At 39.4% G+C, this 13483-nt stretch overlaps 1 protein-coding gene across 3 annotated transcripts in view; it reads right to left on the bottom strand.

Annotated features, from left to right (window-relative positions):
• The window catches only part of fat3a (FAT atypical cadherin 3a), a 203879-nt gene that overhangs the window by 17648 nt on the left and 172748 nt on the right, over positions 1-13483 (bottom strand). For all 3 annotated transcript variants that reach the window (XM_055148012.1, XM_055148013.1, XM_055148014.1), the window contains exons 27-30: positions 10449-10789; positions 7720-7878; positions 6358-6570; positions 4466-4579 (exon numbers count right to left, since the gene is read on the bottom strand). In XM_055148012.1, the coding sequence (XP_055003987.1) occupies positions 4466-4579; positions 6358-6570; positions 7720-7878; positions 10449-10789 (827 nt within the window). The remainder of the gene's footprint in view (positions 1-4465; positions 4580-6357; positions 6571-7719; positions 7879-10448; positions 10790-13483) is intronic.

The raw sequence follows: 13483 nt of genomic DNA, 5'->3' as shown, positions 1-13483 counted from the left end.
TGTGTTATAATATTGTTTCTTCATCACAGACAGACCTGGAGTTGTGTTTTGTTTCATTTACACATGTTTAACGCACGAAACCTGTACATTTAGGCTGAATACTGTTCCACCTTGTGATGTCATGAGGTAATACAGGAAGTGCTCCACTCTGTTTTTAAACTCCACACACTTTCACTAGAATCATTTGGATTATTTCAGATCTGGAATTGCCGATCTCTACTGAATTGAAGTTAAAATGTTGCTGTTAACTTGAAAACTACGCTTCATGACATCACAAGGTGGACCTGAGCATTTTGAGCTTGTGATATATACTAATTATAAACAATACTAATTATAAAGGGTTACTCAAACATGTGTGAATGAAACAAAATACACAAACACAATTCCAGGTCTGTTTTTGAGGAGGTAACAAGAGTCTATTGCGTCATATAAGATCTTTAATATTTGGTTTCATTTTATTTATTTATTTTTGTATAATCTTGTAGTTAAATCCACGATCTTTACCTGCATATAAAACTTCATTTGTCCATCTTAACTCATAACAAGGTGTTTTGGATGGTCTCATCAGTCTCCGTCTAGACACGCCGTCACAAACCAGTGAGCCGTGAGCCAGATTCAGGTCTGGATCATAATTATAACTCAACAAATTCGGGATGGAAATTTATGCCAAATCAAATTGCAAATTGGCAGCTTGTTCAAAGATAGATGATTTGATTCCTGACGCCTGATGGGAAGCAAGAAGCAAGCATTAATTGTTTTTTTTTGTTGTTTTTTTCTGCATGTGTTTTTGGTTAACTAAAACGGGTAACACTTTATAATAAGACATACCGAGAATCATTTGTGAATGTTTATTATCCATGAACTCATCATGATCTAAAAATGACAAGTATGAGCAGTTAAAGGTGCACTGTGTAACCTTTGGGGAACTTGGAGGGTCCGTCAAGTGCTTTTCTTCATGGAGATGTTATTGCTTTGTCTGGAATGTTTCACAGTATGGCATTAAACCTTTTTATCGTCATGGAGATCAAACCAGATAAAGTTACAGGTCAGATCTGTGGAGAGGCTCACTCACAGTCAGAATGTCTTTTCTAGGTATTTTTGAGCTGGTAGAGATGTTTAGCAATGACATATCCATAGAAACATCCCTCCACCAGAAAAGTTACACAATGCACCTTTAAATACATAACATTAAAACATAAAAAAAAGAACATTTTATAGATTAGTAATGACACTTTTTATCTGTTTGTAAATGATTATTAAACACTTTCATTTTTAGTTAATGGTATGACCAGATGTCCTGAAAAAATCAGCACATTCCCAAAATCTAAACTGTTGTTCCGAATCCTGAATCTGGCCCTAAATGTCCCAGAAATGACACTCAAGCAGAATACTGAGTAGTTATTTTCCGATAAACACTAAAACCTGTTGGTAGAGAGGCTAAGTGGACTGCATGCAGCCCTGACTGCTGTGACAGACTGCACACAGCCCCTCACGGCTTCTATTGCCGGCTACAATCTTTCTGTTTTGTTTATTTTATGATGTTCTACAATTAGGCACGAGTCTGCACCGAGGAGCAATGCACAGAACGGGTCTTTTCAATTCCGAAAGGTGCCTGGATCGATATGAGAAACAGATGCTCATTTAACCCGGTCCGCAGCGAAATCAAAGTTAAAATGAATTTGGCAATGACGTGCGCACAGTTCCATAAATAGATCCTGCGAATGAAAGGGGTGCTGGCAGCGGTGAAAAGCTCCACGACATATGGTGACGTGCCTCTTGGGTAGTCTATAGTATTACTTGAATTAAAAGTTGTTTCTATTAATTTATCTAATATATGCACTACAAACAATACGACATTTTTATTCCCTTTTTGTTTTATAGAGCAGGTAAGAGCGCACGAGTTGCAGCAGTCGTGAGGGCGAGGCAGAGGACAGTGAATGTGCAGCCAGCAGTGATTAATTGGTCGTGGGTCGGCATGTGTGCATTGTTATTTTTCCACGATGACATTTTGAGTTCATGATTTTTATGTTGTTTTCTTGTGGCAGAAATATTAATGAAAGACTTGATCTTTGAATAAATGTATGCAGTGTTGGGAAGGCGACTTTTAAAATGTATTCCCCTACAGATTACAGATTACATACCCCAAAATGTAGTTTGTAACGGAATCCATTAGATTACTTAAAGTGAGTAACGTAATCTGAATACTTTGGATTACCTGATATTGTCATGTTTTTTTAAAACTACATGAATGTACCAACCACATCCTGAAAATTCATGTTTGTTCTCTTCAAATTGGCCCTGGTTTAGTCCTGGTTTAGTCCTGGTTTAGTCCTGGTTTAGTCCTGGTTTAGTCCTGGTTTAGTCCTGGTTTAGTCCTGGTTTTAGTCCTGGTTTTAGTCCTGGTTTAGTCCTGGTTTAGTCTTGGTTTTAGTCTTGGTTTTAGTCTTGGTTTAGACCTCGTTTTAGTCCTGGTTTTAGTCCTGGTTTAGTCCTGGTTTAGACCTCGTTTTAGTCCTGGTTTAGTCCTGGTTTAGGCCTCGTTTAGGCCTCGTTTAGGCCTCGTTTTAGTCCTGGTTTAGACCTAGTTTTAGTCCTGCTTTAGACCTCGTTTTAGTCCCGGTTTAGTCCTGGTTTAGACCTCATTTTAGTCCTGGTTTAGTCCTGGTTTAGACCTCATTTTAGTCCTGGTTTAGTCCTGGTTTAGCCCAAAATGTGAAAACAAGAAAATACCGCCATATAATCCATTTATTTCAACAAAGTAACTGTAATCCAATTACCACTCACTGAAACAGTAACTGTAACTGAATGCAGTTACTCATAATTTGTACTCTGATTACGTAACTCCGGTTCATGTAATCTGTTACTCCCCAACACTGAATGTATGTTTGTGACAGGTATGTTCATAGACTGTCTTATTATAAAGTGTTACCCTAAAATAAATTTCTTGTAATGAAAATAATCTCGTACCTTTTATGTTCTGATTTCATTTTTGCACGTTTTTGGTTAGTTAAAAAGCATTTCTTATAATAAACCAGCTCTCATACTTCTTATGTTTCTTAAGCAGTTGTATCTGATGCGTACAGCCTTGTCACATCGAAAAACAACAGCCATTCATAAAACACAGCTGAAATAAAACATGACCGGTACGATCGCCAAAGCAGTGAATGTGAACACAGCGTCTCTCGTCCGAATCACTGTTTCATACACTTTCTCGTCTGATAACTGATGACTGGACATAATACAGTTACAATGAGTCTGCAGAGGCAAAGGGATGAGTCGGCAAATCAAATCAACATGAGACGATGACACAGACGGAGAAGGCACAAACCCACAACGGTAAAAACAGTCTCCTCGCACACAGAAGACAGTACCAGGGCTGAATGAACCAGGGGAGGTTGGTGAAGTTTAAAAATTGTAATAGAATTTATCAGGAACATTTTGACCAGGCCCGTCGACAGAAATTTTCGGGGCCCGGGGCAAGGAGGCTCACATGGGCCCCCCACTAATTGATTGGATGGATGTTAAATAGGTTTTCTTATCGTTGGTTGAATGAATTTTTTCTTTAAGTTTTAGGGTTTTTTTTTAGATATGAAGCGTTCAACAGCAAAAATCGATATCTCTGTTTTCAAAAATGTCCTTAAAGATTTTTTCTTTTATATTTTAATAACAGTAAAATTGATTTGGCTTTTGAAAATATGACTATAGAGTAAACTTATCTGTTTTTGCAAAGGAACTTTTCATATGTAGAAGGTGACTCTCACTTTTATAATGTCTATAATTAAAAAAAGAGCAGATTGGAAATTAAAATTAAATAGACTTGCAGTATAATCTTTAGAGAGATAAGGGTATAAAGTGATTTTCTGCACTTCTGATTTTAACTTTATAGTCCAGTCATTTTATGCCATACTTGAACCTGGACCAAGACATTTAAAGGTATATTTTTAATATGATTTTTTATAGTTTTTAACATAATACTAATCATTTGAAATTCTTTTGGGATAAATAAAGTATCTATCTATCCATTTATCTATATACTGTCTGGATACGGATTCGATTCAGGATATAAAAAAATAAAGTAGAATCTAATTTTGTTAATAATTGTTCAGTCCTACATGGAACAAGTCCTGTTTAAATAAAGTAATAATAATAATAATAATAATAATAAGTAAACATTTTAATTGCCATTATTTGTGGTTCCAATTAATAAACATGTTTGTCAATTTACACATCAGTCCAAACATGGAGTCACCTGAATGTTTTTTTTGTTTTTGTTTTTTGTTCCTTTGCCCAAAAGACCATCACATTTTAAAATCTATTTCACCAACCATTTCACACCAAAATACACCAAAAAGAAGCCACAGACTCATGACCAAAATGTGATGTCCAGCGATGGTTGTCGAAAGCACACATTAAAATATGACTTATTCGCATTACTGTATTGTTTTAAAATGTAACTGTGCCTTACCGTTGTCATCACAAGAGTCGGACTGGAACGAGCTGAGAGACTGCACCTCAGAGTTACTGCCTTTGTTACTGCCGGAGAAACACGTGACCTCTTCTGCCAAGTCCACCATTTTACCTGAAGGGGGCGACAGATAGAAAATCAGATATGTGGTTAAAAAAACACAAAACAAAAAAAAACACATAAATGTCACAGTTTATGGTTAATACTGCAGTTATTTCACATGTTTATACTTTTTGGTTGAGGGTCCATCGCCTGCTTGTTTCTATGGATAAGTCATTGCTCTGTCTAGAATGTTCCACAGTGTGACATTAAACAGCTCTACCTTACATTTATTCAATTACAGCTGGTTTTATAGCTCAAAAATACCTAGAAAAACAGGCATTCTGGTCTCCGTGAAGATAAAAAGGTTTAATGCCATACTGTGAAACATTCCAGACCGAACAATACAAGTGTTTGACAAACCCTCCACCAGAAAAGATGCACAATGCACCTTTACTTTAAATATTATTGTACTGGTTCAAACTGCAGAATATAATGTAATGGTGTCAGATTCCCAGATGGAGGCAAGAGCCAGTTTTCCTTATTGATTATACAGTATTCTCATAATATAAAGTACGATAAAAAACGTTGGACCTGAAATAACTAGACCTTAAAAGAACTTAAACTAAAAGGAACCTTAAAAAGATTTATTGTAGCTACCTCCAATTAAAACCGAATCGTAAATTTAATCATACAGGCAGATTCATTTGTCTCTAACACATATTCAGCCTGATTCATCAGCCGGTTTCACTTCGTGGAAAGCGTCTGACCTCGCAGCATCAGGATTTGTTCATTCGATGGTAGGCGGGTACTTTTAAAATTTAACCAGTTGCTGCTATTTGGTCGTGACGTATGTAATGCGCCGGTAACGGGGCTAACTGGTATATTAAACTTTTCTCTAATCCCCTACGAAGAAGGACAATAACGTCTTTCCCCTTGATAAAAATCACCAAACATTCTCTTTGTTCCGGCTTTAAATCCTCGATCTCGGGAATCGTTGCCAACACAGAATGTCTGTCTTCGTCTACATCCATCTCGACGCTTTGTTTACTGTTGTGCTGTTCCACAAAAGGGACCCAGACAGGTGCTTGATTTTAATGTAATGGCTTCACAGCTCTTCACTGATTGGCCGGTGTGCGGTCTACAACTTCTGGCGTTCTTGCAAACTGTCTAGTGTATTCTGATTCCTGATCTAGTCACTGGAGCGAAAAGGAGGCACTAGGTGGCGCCAGCCTGGCTAACACATACTTAAGCATGGTCGGAAAAGAGTTTTGCCCAAAGACAATGGCAGCATACAAAGGTATTTAGCAAGGAACCACCACCTTTATTGGTAGTGAGTTTACAACTCTTCCAACTTGGCTGCTTCCATCTGATATGACACAGAACTGGCCAGGGATATGATCATTTTAAAAGTGTCTTAAAGGGTTCATATTACGCTCTGATCTGTTCTAATGTTGTTTCCTCATCACAAACAGACCTGGAGTTGTGTTTTGTTTCATTCAAACATGTTTAATGCACAAACCCTGCAGATGTAGGATGAGTTCTTCTCTCAAAATGGTAAAAGAGGAAGTGCTCCAGTGCTGTGTTTTTAACTCCAGACACTTTCACGAGAATCATTGGGAGTATTTCAGCCCTGGAATTACCGATTTCTACTGAAGTAAAAGTAGAATATAGCTGTTAACTTGAAAACTATCACTACATGACATCACAAGGTGGACCAGAGCATTTTGAGCTTTGAAGATGTAGACAGACTAATAATAAAGAGTTATGCAAACATGTAAATGAAATAAAGCACATATCATGCTCACAAGAATCGTATAAGTTTCGTATAATATAGAGCCTTTAAGTCTTACCTTCGTCACTGTCCCAGGGGCTCTTGCGTAGGGAGTCACAGTCGGAGCGGCAGGGGGAGACTGGCGGCAGGTTTGGGGCCACGCTGCAGACCACCACGCCCCTCCTGGTGGTCCCCGTGAGGAACCGCGGGGACTCGGGGTGAAACGTGCTCATCTCCGTCTGCTCCACGGTCCGACCATCCACCATCTTCTCCAGAGTCGAGCGAGGATCATCTGAAGAACAAGGACTGAGTTAGGACTGAGTATTACGCTTTAAAACTCCTATATTACGCAAAACAGACTCTTGTGAGCTTTAAGCCATGTTAGAATGCTCTGTTCCACCTTGTGATGTCATGAAGTGGTAGTTTTGAAGTGAACAGCTTGTTTTACTCTTTGTTCAGCAGATAGTGGCAATTCTAGAGCTGAAAATGGTCCAAATGATTCTAGTGAAGCTGTATGGAGTTTAAAAACATGGAACACAGTGTTTTTTTATGTGTTAAAAATCTGTGAATGAAACAAAACACAACTCGAGGTATTTTTTTGATGAAAAAAACAAGATTATAACATAGATCAGAAAATAGTGTGATATTATGGGCCCTTTAAAGTGGCTGTACCCAACTTGTTTTGCCGTGGGACAGATATTACACACAGCTCTTATGAAAGAAATCAGGTTTGCTTCTAGTTTATAATGAGTTTTCATCCTCTGAGAATCAGGAAGTGAGCTGTAGCCTGCTAATCTGTCTAATCTAAGTTTTACCGTCGCTGCAAAATTTCAAGTTATATTAATTATAGTCCGTGCTGAGTTTTTAAGCACTTTTCTCAACTTATAGAGAACAGAGTGGAATATTGATGTAAAGCTAATACCAACTAGCATTCTAACACACATCTCCTGATTATCGGGCAATAAAACGTCAATAATAATGACAGTTAATTTGACCTCAAGAGCTGCTTAGACAATATATCTGTACTCAAATACATGGACAAAAATCCAGTACTGGGGCTTTAAGTATATTTAAAGTGTTATTTAAAGGTGTATTCTGTAACTTTTCTGGTGGAGGGCCCATCAAAGGCTTTCACAGTATGGTATTAAACCTTTCTATCTTCATGGAGACCAAATCAGACCAAGTTAGAGGTCAGATCTGTGGAAAGGCGACCCCGCTCACAGTCAGAATGTCTGTTTTTCTAACTATTTTTGAGCTATAAAACCACCTGTAATTAAATAAATGTTAGGTATAACTGTTTAATGTCACACTGTGGAACATTCCAGCCAAACATCCCAACCGAAAAGTTACATAGTGTACCTTTAATCTGCTTATATTTAACTTGAAAACAATGACAGATTTAATTTCATTTAATTTTAACTAAGTTTATATTAAATCTCACCTTGGACTTTGAACCTGGAGCAGGGTGTGTAGGCCATGGGGCGGACCGGGACTTGAGGGGGTCCGATCAGTCCCCCGACCCCGACCACGGTGGGCTCAGCGTACAGGTTCAAGGGGTCTCCCACGCCACAGTGCAGGGTCTTAAACTGGACACCATTGGCTGAAGATAAAAAGGGAAAGAAAGGTAAATAAATGAAGATACAAGGTTAAAAGAGTCAAGTTAGTTTTGTATATGAAACCATTTGTGTTTATTTGAGGTCCTGTATGACGCAATGGACTTTTGTGAGCTTTAAGCCATTAGAATGTTGTTCCCTCATCAAAAACATACCTGGAGTTGTGTTTTGTTTGTGATGAGGAAACAACATTATAACCTTTAAGTGTATTATTACTGGAATTAACATTTTTTTCCAATTTCAAAGAAGCATTTGTTCAACAATTTCCAGTCTGTTTTTAAATTTGAAACGCTGCCTTCTATCTTGTGATGTCAATTGTCTGGCTGTAGATGTGAAAGAAGGAATAGGAAATCATCAGGAGTCATTTATCAGATATTTCTAGCTCCATGCCGGGAATCCGAAATGAGCCAAAATCAAATCAAGATTGCACTTTGATTTTGTCATAATTTTAGAAAAGACTGTAATCTCTAAGAAAAATGGACACTTTGAAGACTGCAGTTTAGACGTCAGTAACACGTCAGTCGCTCTGAAATACACGGGGTTGTCTGTATAGATAAAAGTCTTATTAAAAATACATCGTCTAACTTTTCTGGTGGAGGGTTCGTCAAATGCTTTTCTCTGTGGAGATGTTATTGCTTTGTCTTGAATGTTTCACAGTATAGATTAAACCTATCTATCATCAGGGAGGCAAGCAGTTACAGCACTACACTACAAATATTACTACAACTAATACTGCATATACCTCTGCTTCTATTATTGCTACTACTACCTACTACTACTACTACTTCTTCTTCAGCTTCAGTTACTACTACTGTTACTCTTAATGGGCCTCATTCATGAAACATTCATTTGAACAGATTTGTATTTAAGGCCTTCTTAAGAACATTTTTGGCATTCACAAAACTTATAGTTATATAAGTTATATATTTTCCTAAATTATTTCCTATAAACATATGACTATGTGATCCAATAACATTTACTAGTTGTTTTATAGAATCTGTGTCTATTGGGTCTAACAACTTTTCTCCAGGCTGCAGTGAGCCTCAGTCTGTCCCAGCCCCAGTGCCTCCATATGGGACACTGTTACAGCCCTGCACCTGGTCACCGCGCTGGACTCGACACAGACATTACTCCCCTGACCCCCCATCACCCCCATCACCCTCCATGACCAGAGCACACTCTTATGAACCCCCAGCCCCCGTCCCTCGCTATTTACTGTGGGTCTGCAATTACAAAAAGTGCCATACATACGACAACAGCGGCCGCTTATTTCAATAAGTTTCTGACTTAAATCTTCCCTGTGAGTTTGGACATTTGAAATCACCTCTGAAGCTGTAAAACAGTCGTAGTCTGTAGACGCTCCACCTCACCTCCTCGTTCACTCTCTCCCTCGCTCTTTCATGCACCATAAAACTAAACCCATATTGGCCATATATGGATGTTCAGATGGCATTTCTAACCAAATATATATATGTGCTGGAAATAAAATGTAAATGAGCGTGGAGGTGTTTGTTGTTGGATGTTGGTGAATTCTTCACAACTGTCACTTAAGAAGCAATTCAGCTGCATAAGAACACTGTGAATCTGGGCCAGAGTTTAAGAAATGATTCATGAATGAGGCCCAATGTTGCTACTAAACCACTGCATACTGCTACTACTACTACTACTACTACTACTGCTACTGCTACTGCTACTGCTACTGCTACTACTGCTACTGCTACTACTACTACTACTACTACTACTACTACTACTACTACTACTACTACTACTACTACTACTACTGCTACTGCTACTACTGCTACTACTACTACTACTTCTACTACTGCTACTACTGCTACTACTGCTTACTACTGCTACTACTGCTACTACTGCTACTACTACTACTACTACTACTACTACTACTACTACTACTGCTACTACTACTACTACTACTACTACTACTGCTACTACTGCTACTACTGCTACTACTGCTACTACTACTACTACTACTACTGCTACTACTGCTACTACTGCTACTACTACTACTACTACTGCTACTACTGCTACTACTGCTACTACTGCTACTACTACTGCTACTACTGCTACTACTGCTACTACTGCTACTACTGCTACTACTGCTCTACTACTACTACTACTGCTACTACTACTACTGCTACTACTACTACTACTACTACTACTACTACTACTTCTGCTACTACTTACTACTACTGCTACTACTACTACTACTTCTACTACTACTCTGCTACTACTGCTACTACTACTGCTACTACTGCTACTACTGCTGCTACTACTTATTACTACTACTACTGCTGCTGCTGATACTACTACTACTACTACTACTACTACTACTACTACTACTACTACTACTACTACTACTAACTTCTACTACTACTTCTAGTACACTGTGCCACCTCTTCCACTAAAATATTCTAGACAAAGCAATAACATTTCCATGGAGACGAACAGGTGGCATCTGCTCCACTAGAAATGTTACGCAATGCAGCTTTAAATCACACCAGAAGTCGTGTAAACAGACGCACAGCCCACCCACACTCACCTTTATTAAGCAGAGCGGCCGTGGCGGGATCCTGCACTAGAGACAGATTATTCCTGGAGTAATTCTTCTGGAAAACCTTTTTACGGAAAGCGATGAAGAGGATGATGAGGGTGACGATGACGAAGAGGACCACAGCGATGCCGATCAGCTCCTCCTTCCCGACCATGGCGTGCCCGGCCTGCATGTCCGGCACCACCACGGGCCGAAGGGAGCACCTCTGCCCCACAAACCCGGCCGTGCAGTTGCAGTAGAAGGACCCGTGGGTGTTGACGCAGACGCCCCCGTTCTCGCACTCGCCCTCCGGGTTACTGCGGTCGCACTCGTTTACATCCTCCTGGCACCTACAGAAAGAGAAGAGCGACAAAATATTTATTCCTCTTATTCTAGTTTTTAGTTTAAAGGGTCCATGTTACGCTGTTTTCTGATCTGTTATAATGTTGTTTCCTCATCACAAACAGACCTGGAGTTGTGTTTGTTTCACTCACACACGTTTAACACACAAATCCTTCTTCTCTAAAACAGAAAACACTCTGCTCCACCTTGTGATGTCATTGGTAATACAGGAAGTACTCCACTGTGTTTTTAAACTCCATACACCTTCAATAGAATCATTTTTATCATAAGATAAGATAATCCTTTATTGTCTCCCATGGGAGAAATTTGTCTTGGGACAGGGGGTAACATGCTTTATCAAAAAACAGGACAACACAACACAAAGCAGCACATAAACAAACACCATAGAACAAAGTAAATATGAGACCAAGTCTGACCACGAGTGATGCACCAACACGACCTTTAAACTATTCTTAACAGGCAAGCGCTTGCATTTCTTGTATTCTATTAATTATTGCACATTCCCTAAGCCTATGTGCAGTTTTAATTATTGCACATTCCCTAAGCCTTTTATAATTATTTTTTAACTGCACTATCTGAGTTTAGCAGATTAACAGCTAGTGGCACAAAAGAATGTTTGAATCTGTTCAGTTTACAGTTTGGGATTCTATATCATCAGGAGCTTAACCACACGGGAGGAGCTCGGAGTAGAGCCGCTGCTCCGCCACGTCTAGAGGAGCAGCTGAGGTGGCTAGGGCCCTGAGGAAGACCCAGGACACGCTGAAGGGACTATATCTCTGGGTTGGGCTGGGAATGCCTCAGGGTCCCCCCCACGGAGGAGCTGGAGGAAGTGTCTGGGGTGAAGGAAGTCTGGGAGTCCCTGCTTAGACTGCTGCCCTCGTGACAAAGCCCCGGATAAGAGGAAGAAAATAGATGGATGGTATTTGTTTCATTTCATCTTTGGAATTGCCAAACTCTCCCGAACTAAAGGCAAAAGGAGCTGTTAACTTGAAAACTACCGCTTCATGACATCACGAGGTGGAACAGAGCATTTTAAGCTTTGGAGATGTAGACAGACTAATAATAAGTGTCCACCACCTGCTTGTTTCCATGGAGATTTTATCGCTTTGCTTGGAATGTTCCACAGCACAGACCCACATTTAGAGTTTCAGCCAAAGCCAGCCAACAATTTTGTACGCCAAACTGAGCCGCCATCTCATAAAGTTTGGTTGAGCTAGAATGATGTGCTTATAATAATTCTAATAAAAGGAAAAGAAGAACACTCCTCATAAATGTCACTGATGGGTGTAAAGTCCCATCCAGTGATCTTCTCTGCCGCTCTGAGCACACGCTGTAGAGCTTTCCTGTCCTGGGCTGAGCAGTGGCCGTACCACACTGTGATGGACTGGGTCAACACACTTTCCACTCCACATCGATAAAAAGACATGAGAGCAGTGAGGCCTAGTCCAGCAGCCTCGAGTCTCCTCAAAAAATACAGACGCTGGTGGGCCTTCTTAACAATGCTCGCTGCATTAGTGGACCAAGTTAGGCTGTGTGTATTGTATTTTGTCAAGTGTTATATTCTATTGTCTTTAATTTAAAAAAAAAAGAAAAAAAAAAAGTTTATTGGATCTAGAAATGATGGAGCCAGAAGTGCCCCCATGCTCACTTGCTTTTTGGAAAGTACCAGGTAGCAGGTCAATTATATCCATTATATACTGTGTCTAAAGTGTTGGGAAGGTGACTTTTAAAATGTATTCCCCTACAGATTACAGATTACACACCCCAAAATGTAGTCTGTAACATAATCCATTAAATTCCTTAAAGTGAGTAATGTAATCTGAATACTGATAAAAGACATTAAAAAGCCCAGACTTTACTTAACCGTATTAAAAATATTATTGATAGAAGAGGAGGAGACACGGTCCACGCAGCATGATTTAGTCCTGGTTTTAGTCCTGGTTTAGACCTGGTTTAGACATGGTTTTAGTCCTGGTTTTAGTCCTGGTTTAGACCTGGTTTAGACCTGGTTTTAGTCCTGGTTTTAGTCCTGGTTTAGTCCTGGTTTGGTCCTGGTTTAGACATGGTTTAGACCTGGTTTTAGACCTGTTTTAGTCCTGGGTTAGACCTGGTTTAGATCTAGTTTAGATCTGGTTTTAGACCTGGTTTAGATCTAGTTTAAATCTAGTTTAGATCTAGTTTAGACCTGGTTTAGACCTGGTTTTAGTCCTGGTTTAGTCCTGGTTTAGTCCTGGTTTAGACCTGGTTTAGACCTGGTTTTAGTCCTGGTTTAGTCCTGGTTTAGACCTGGTTTAGACCTGGTTTTAGTCCTGGTTTTAGTCCTGGTTTAGTCCTGGTTTGGTCCTGGTTTAGATCTAGTTTAGATCTGGTTTTAGACCTGGTTTAGATCTAGTTTAAATCTAGTTTAGATCTAGTTTAGACCTGGTTTAGACCTGGTTTTAGTCCTGGTTTAGTCCTGGTTTAGTCCTGGTTTAGACCTGGTTTAGACCTGGTTTAGACCTGGTTTTAGTCCTGGTTTAGTCCTGGTTTAGTCCTGGTTTAGACCTGGTTTAGACCTGGTTTAGTCTTGGTTTAAAACCTGGTTTAGATCTAGTTTAGATCTAGTTTAGACCTGATTTAGACCTGGTTTAATCTTGGTTTAAAACCTGGTTTAGATCTAGTTTAGACCTGGGGATACAGCC

This window comes from Boleophthalmus pectinirostris, unplaced genomic scaffold (genome assembly GCF_026225935.1).
Source record: "Boleophthalmus pectinirostris isolate CB_2022bp ecotype Guang Dong unplaced genomic scaffold, ASM2622593v1 HiC_scaffold_9, whole genome shotgun sequence".
Classification (NCBI taxonomy): domain Eukaryota; kingdom Metazoa; phylum Chordata; class Actinopteri; order Gobiiformes; family Gobiidae; genus Boleophthalmus; species Boleophthalmus pectinirostris.
This window is presented reverse-complemented; position numbering and strand designations above follow the sequence as displayed.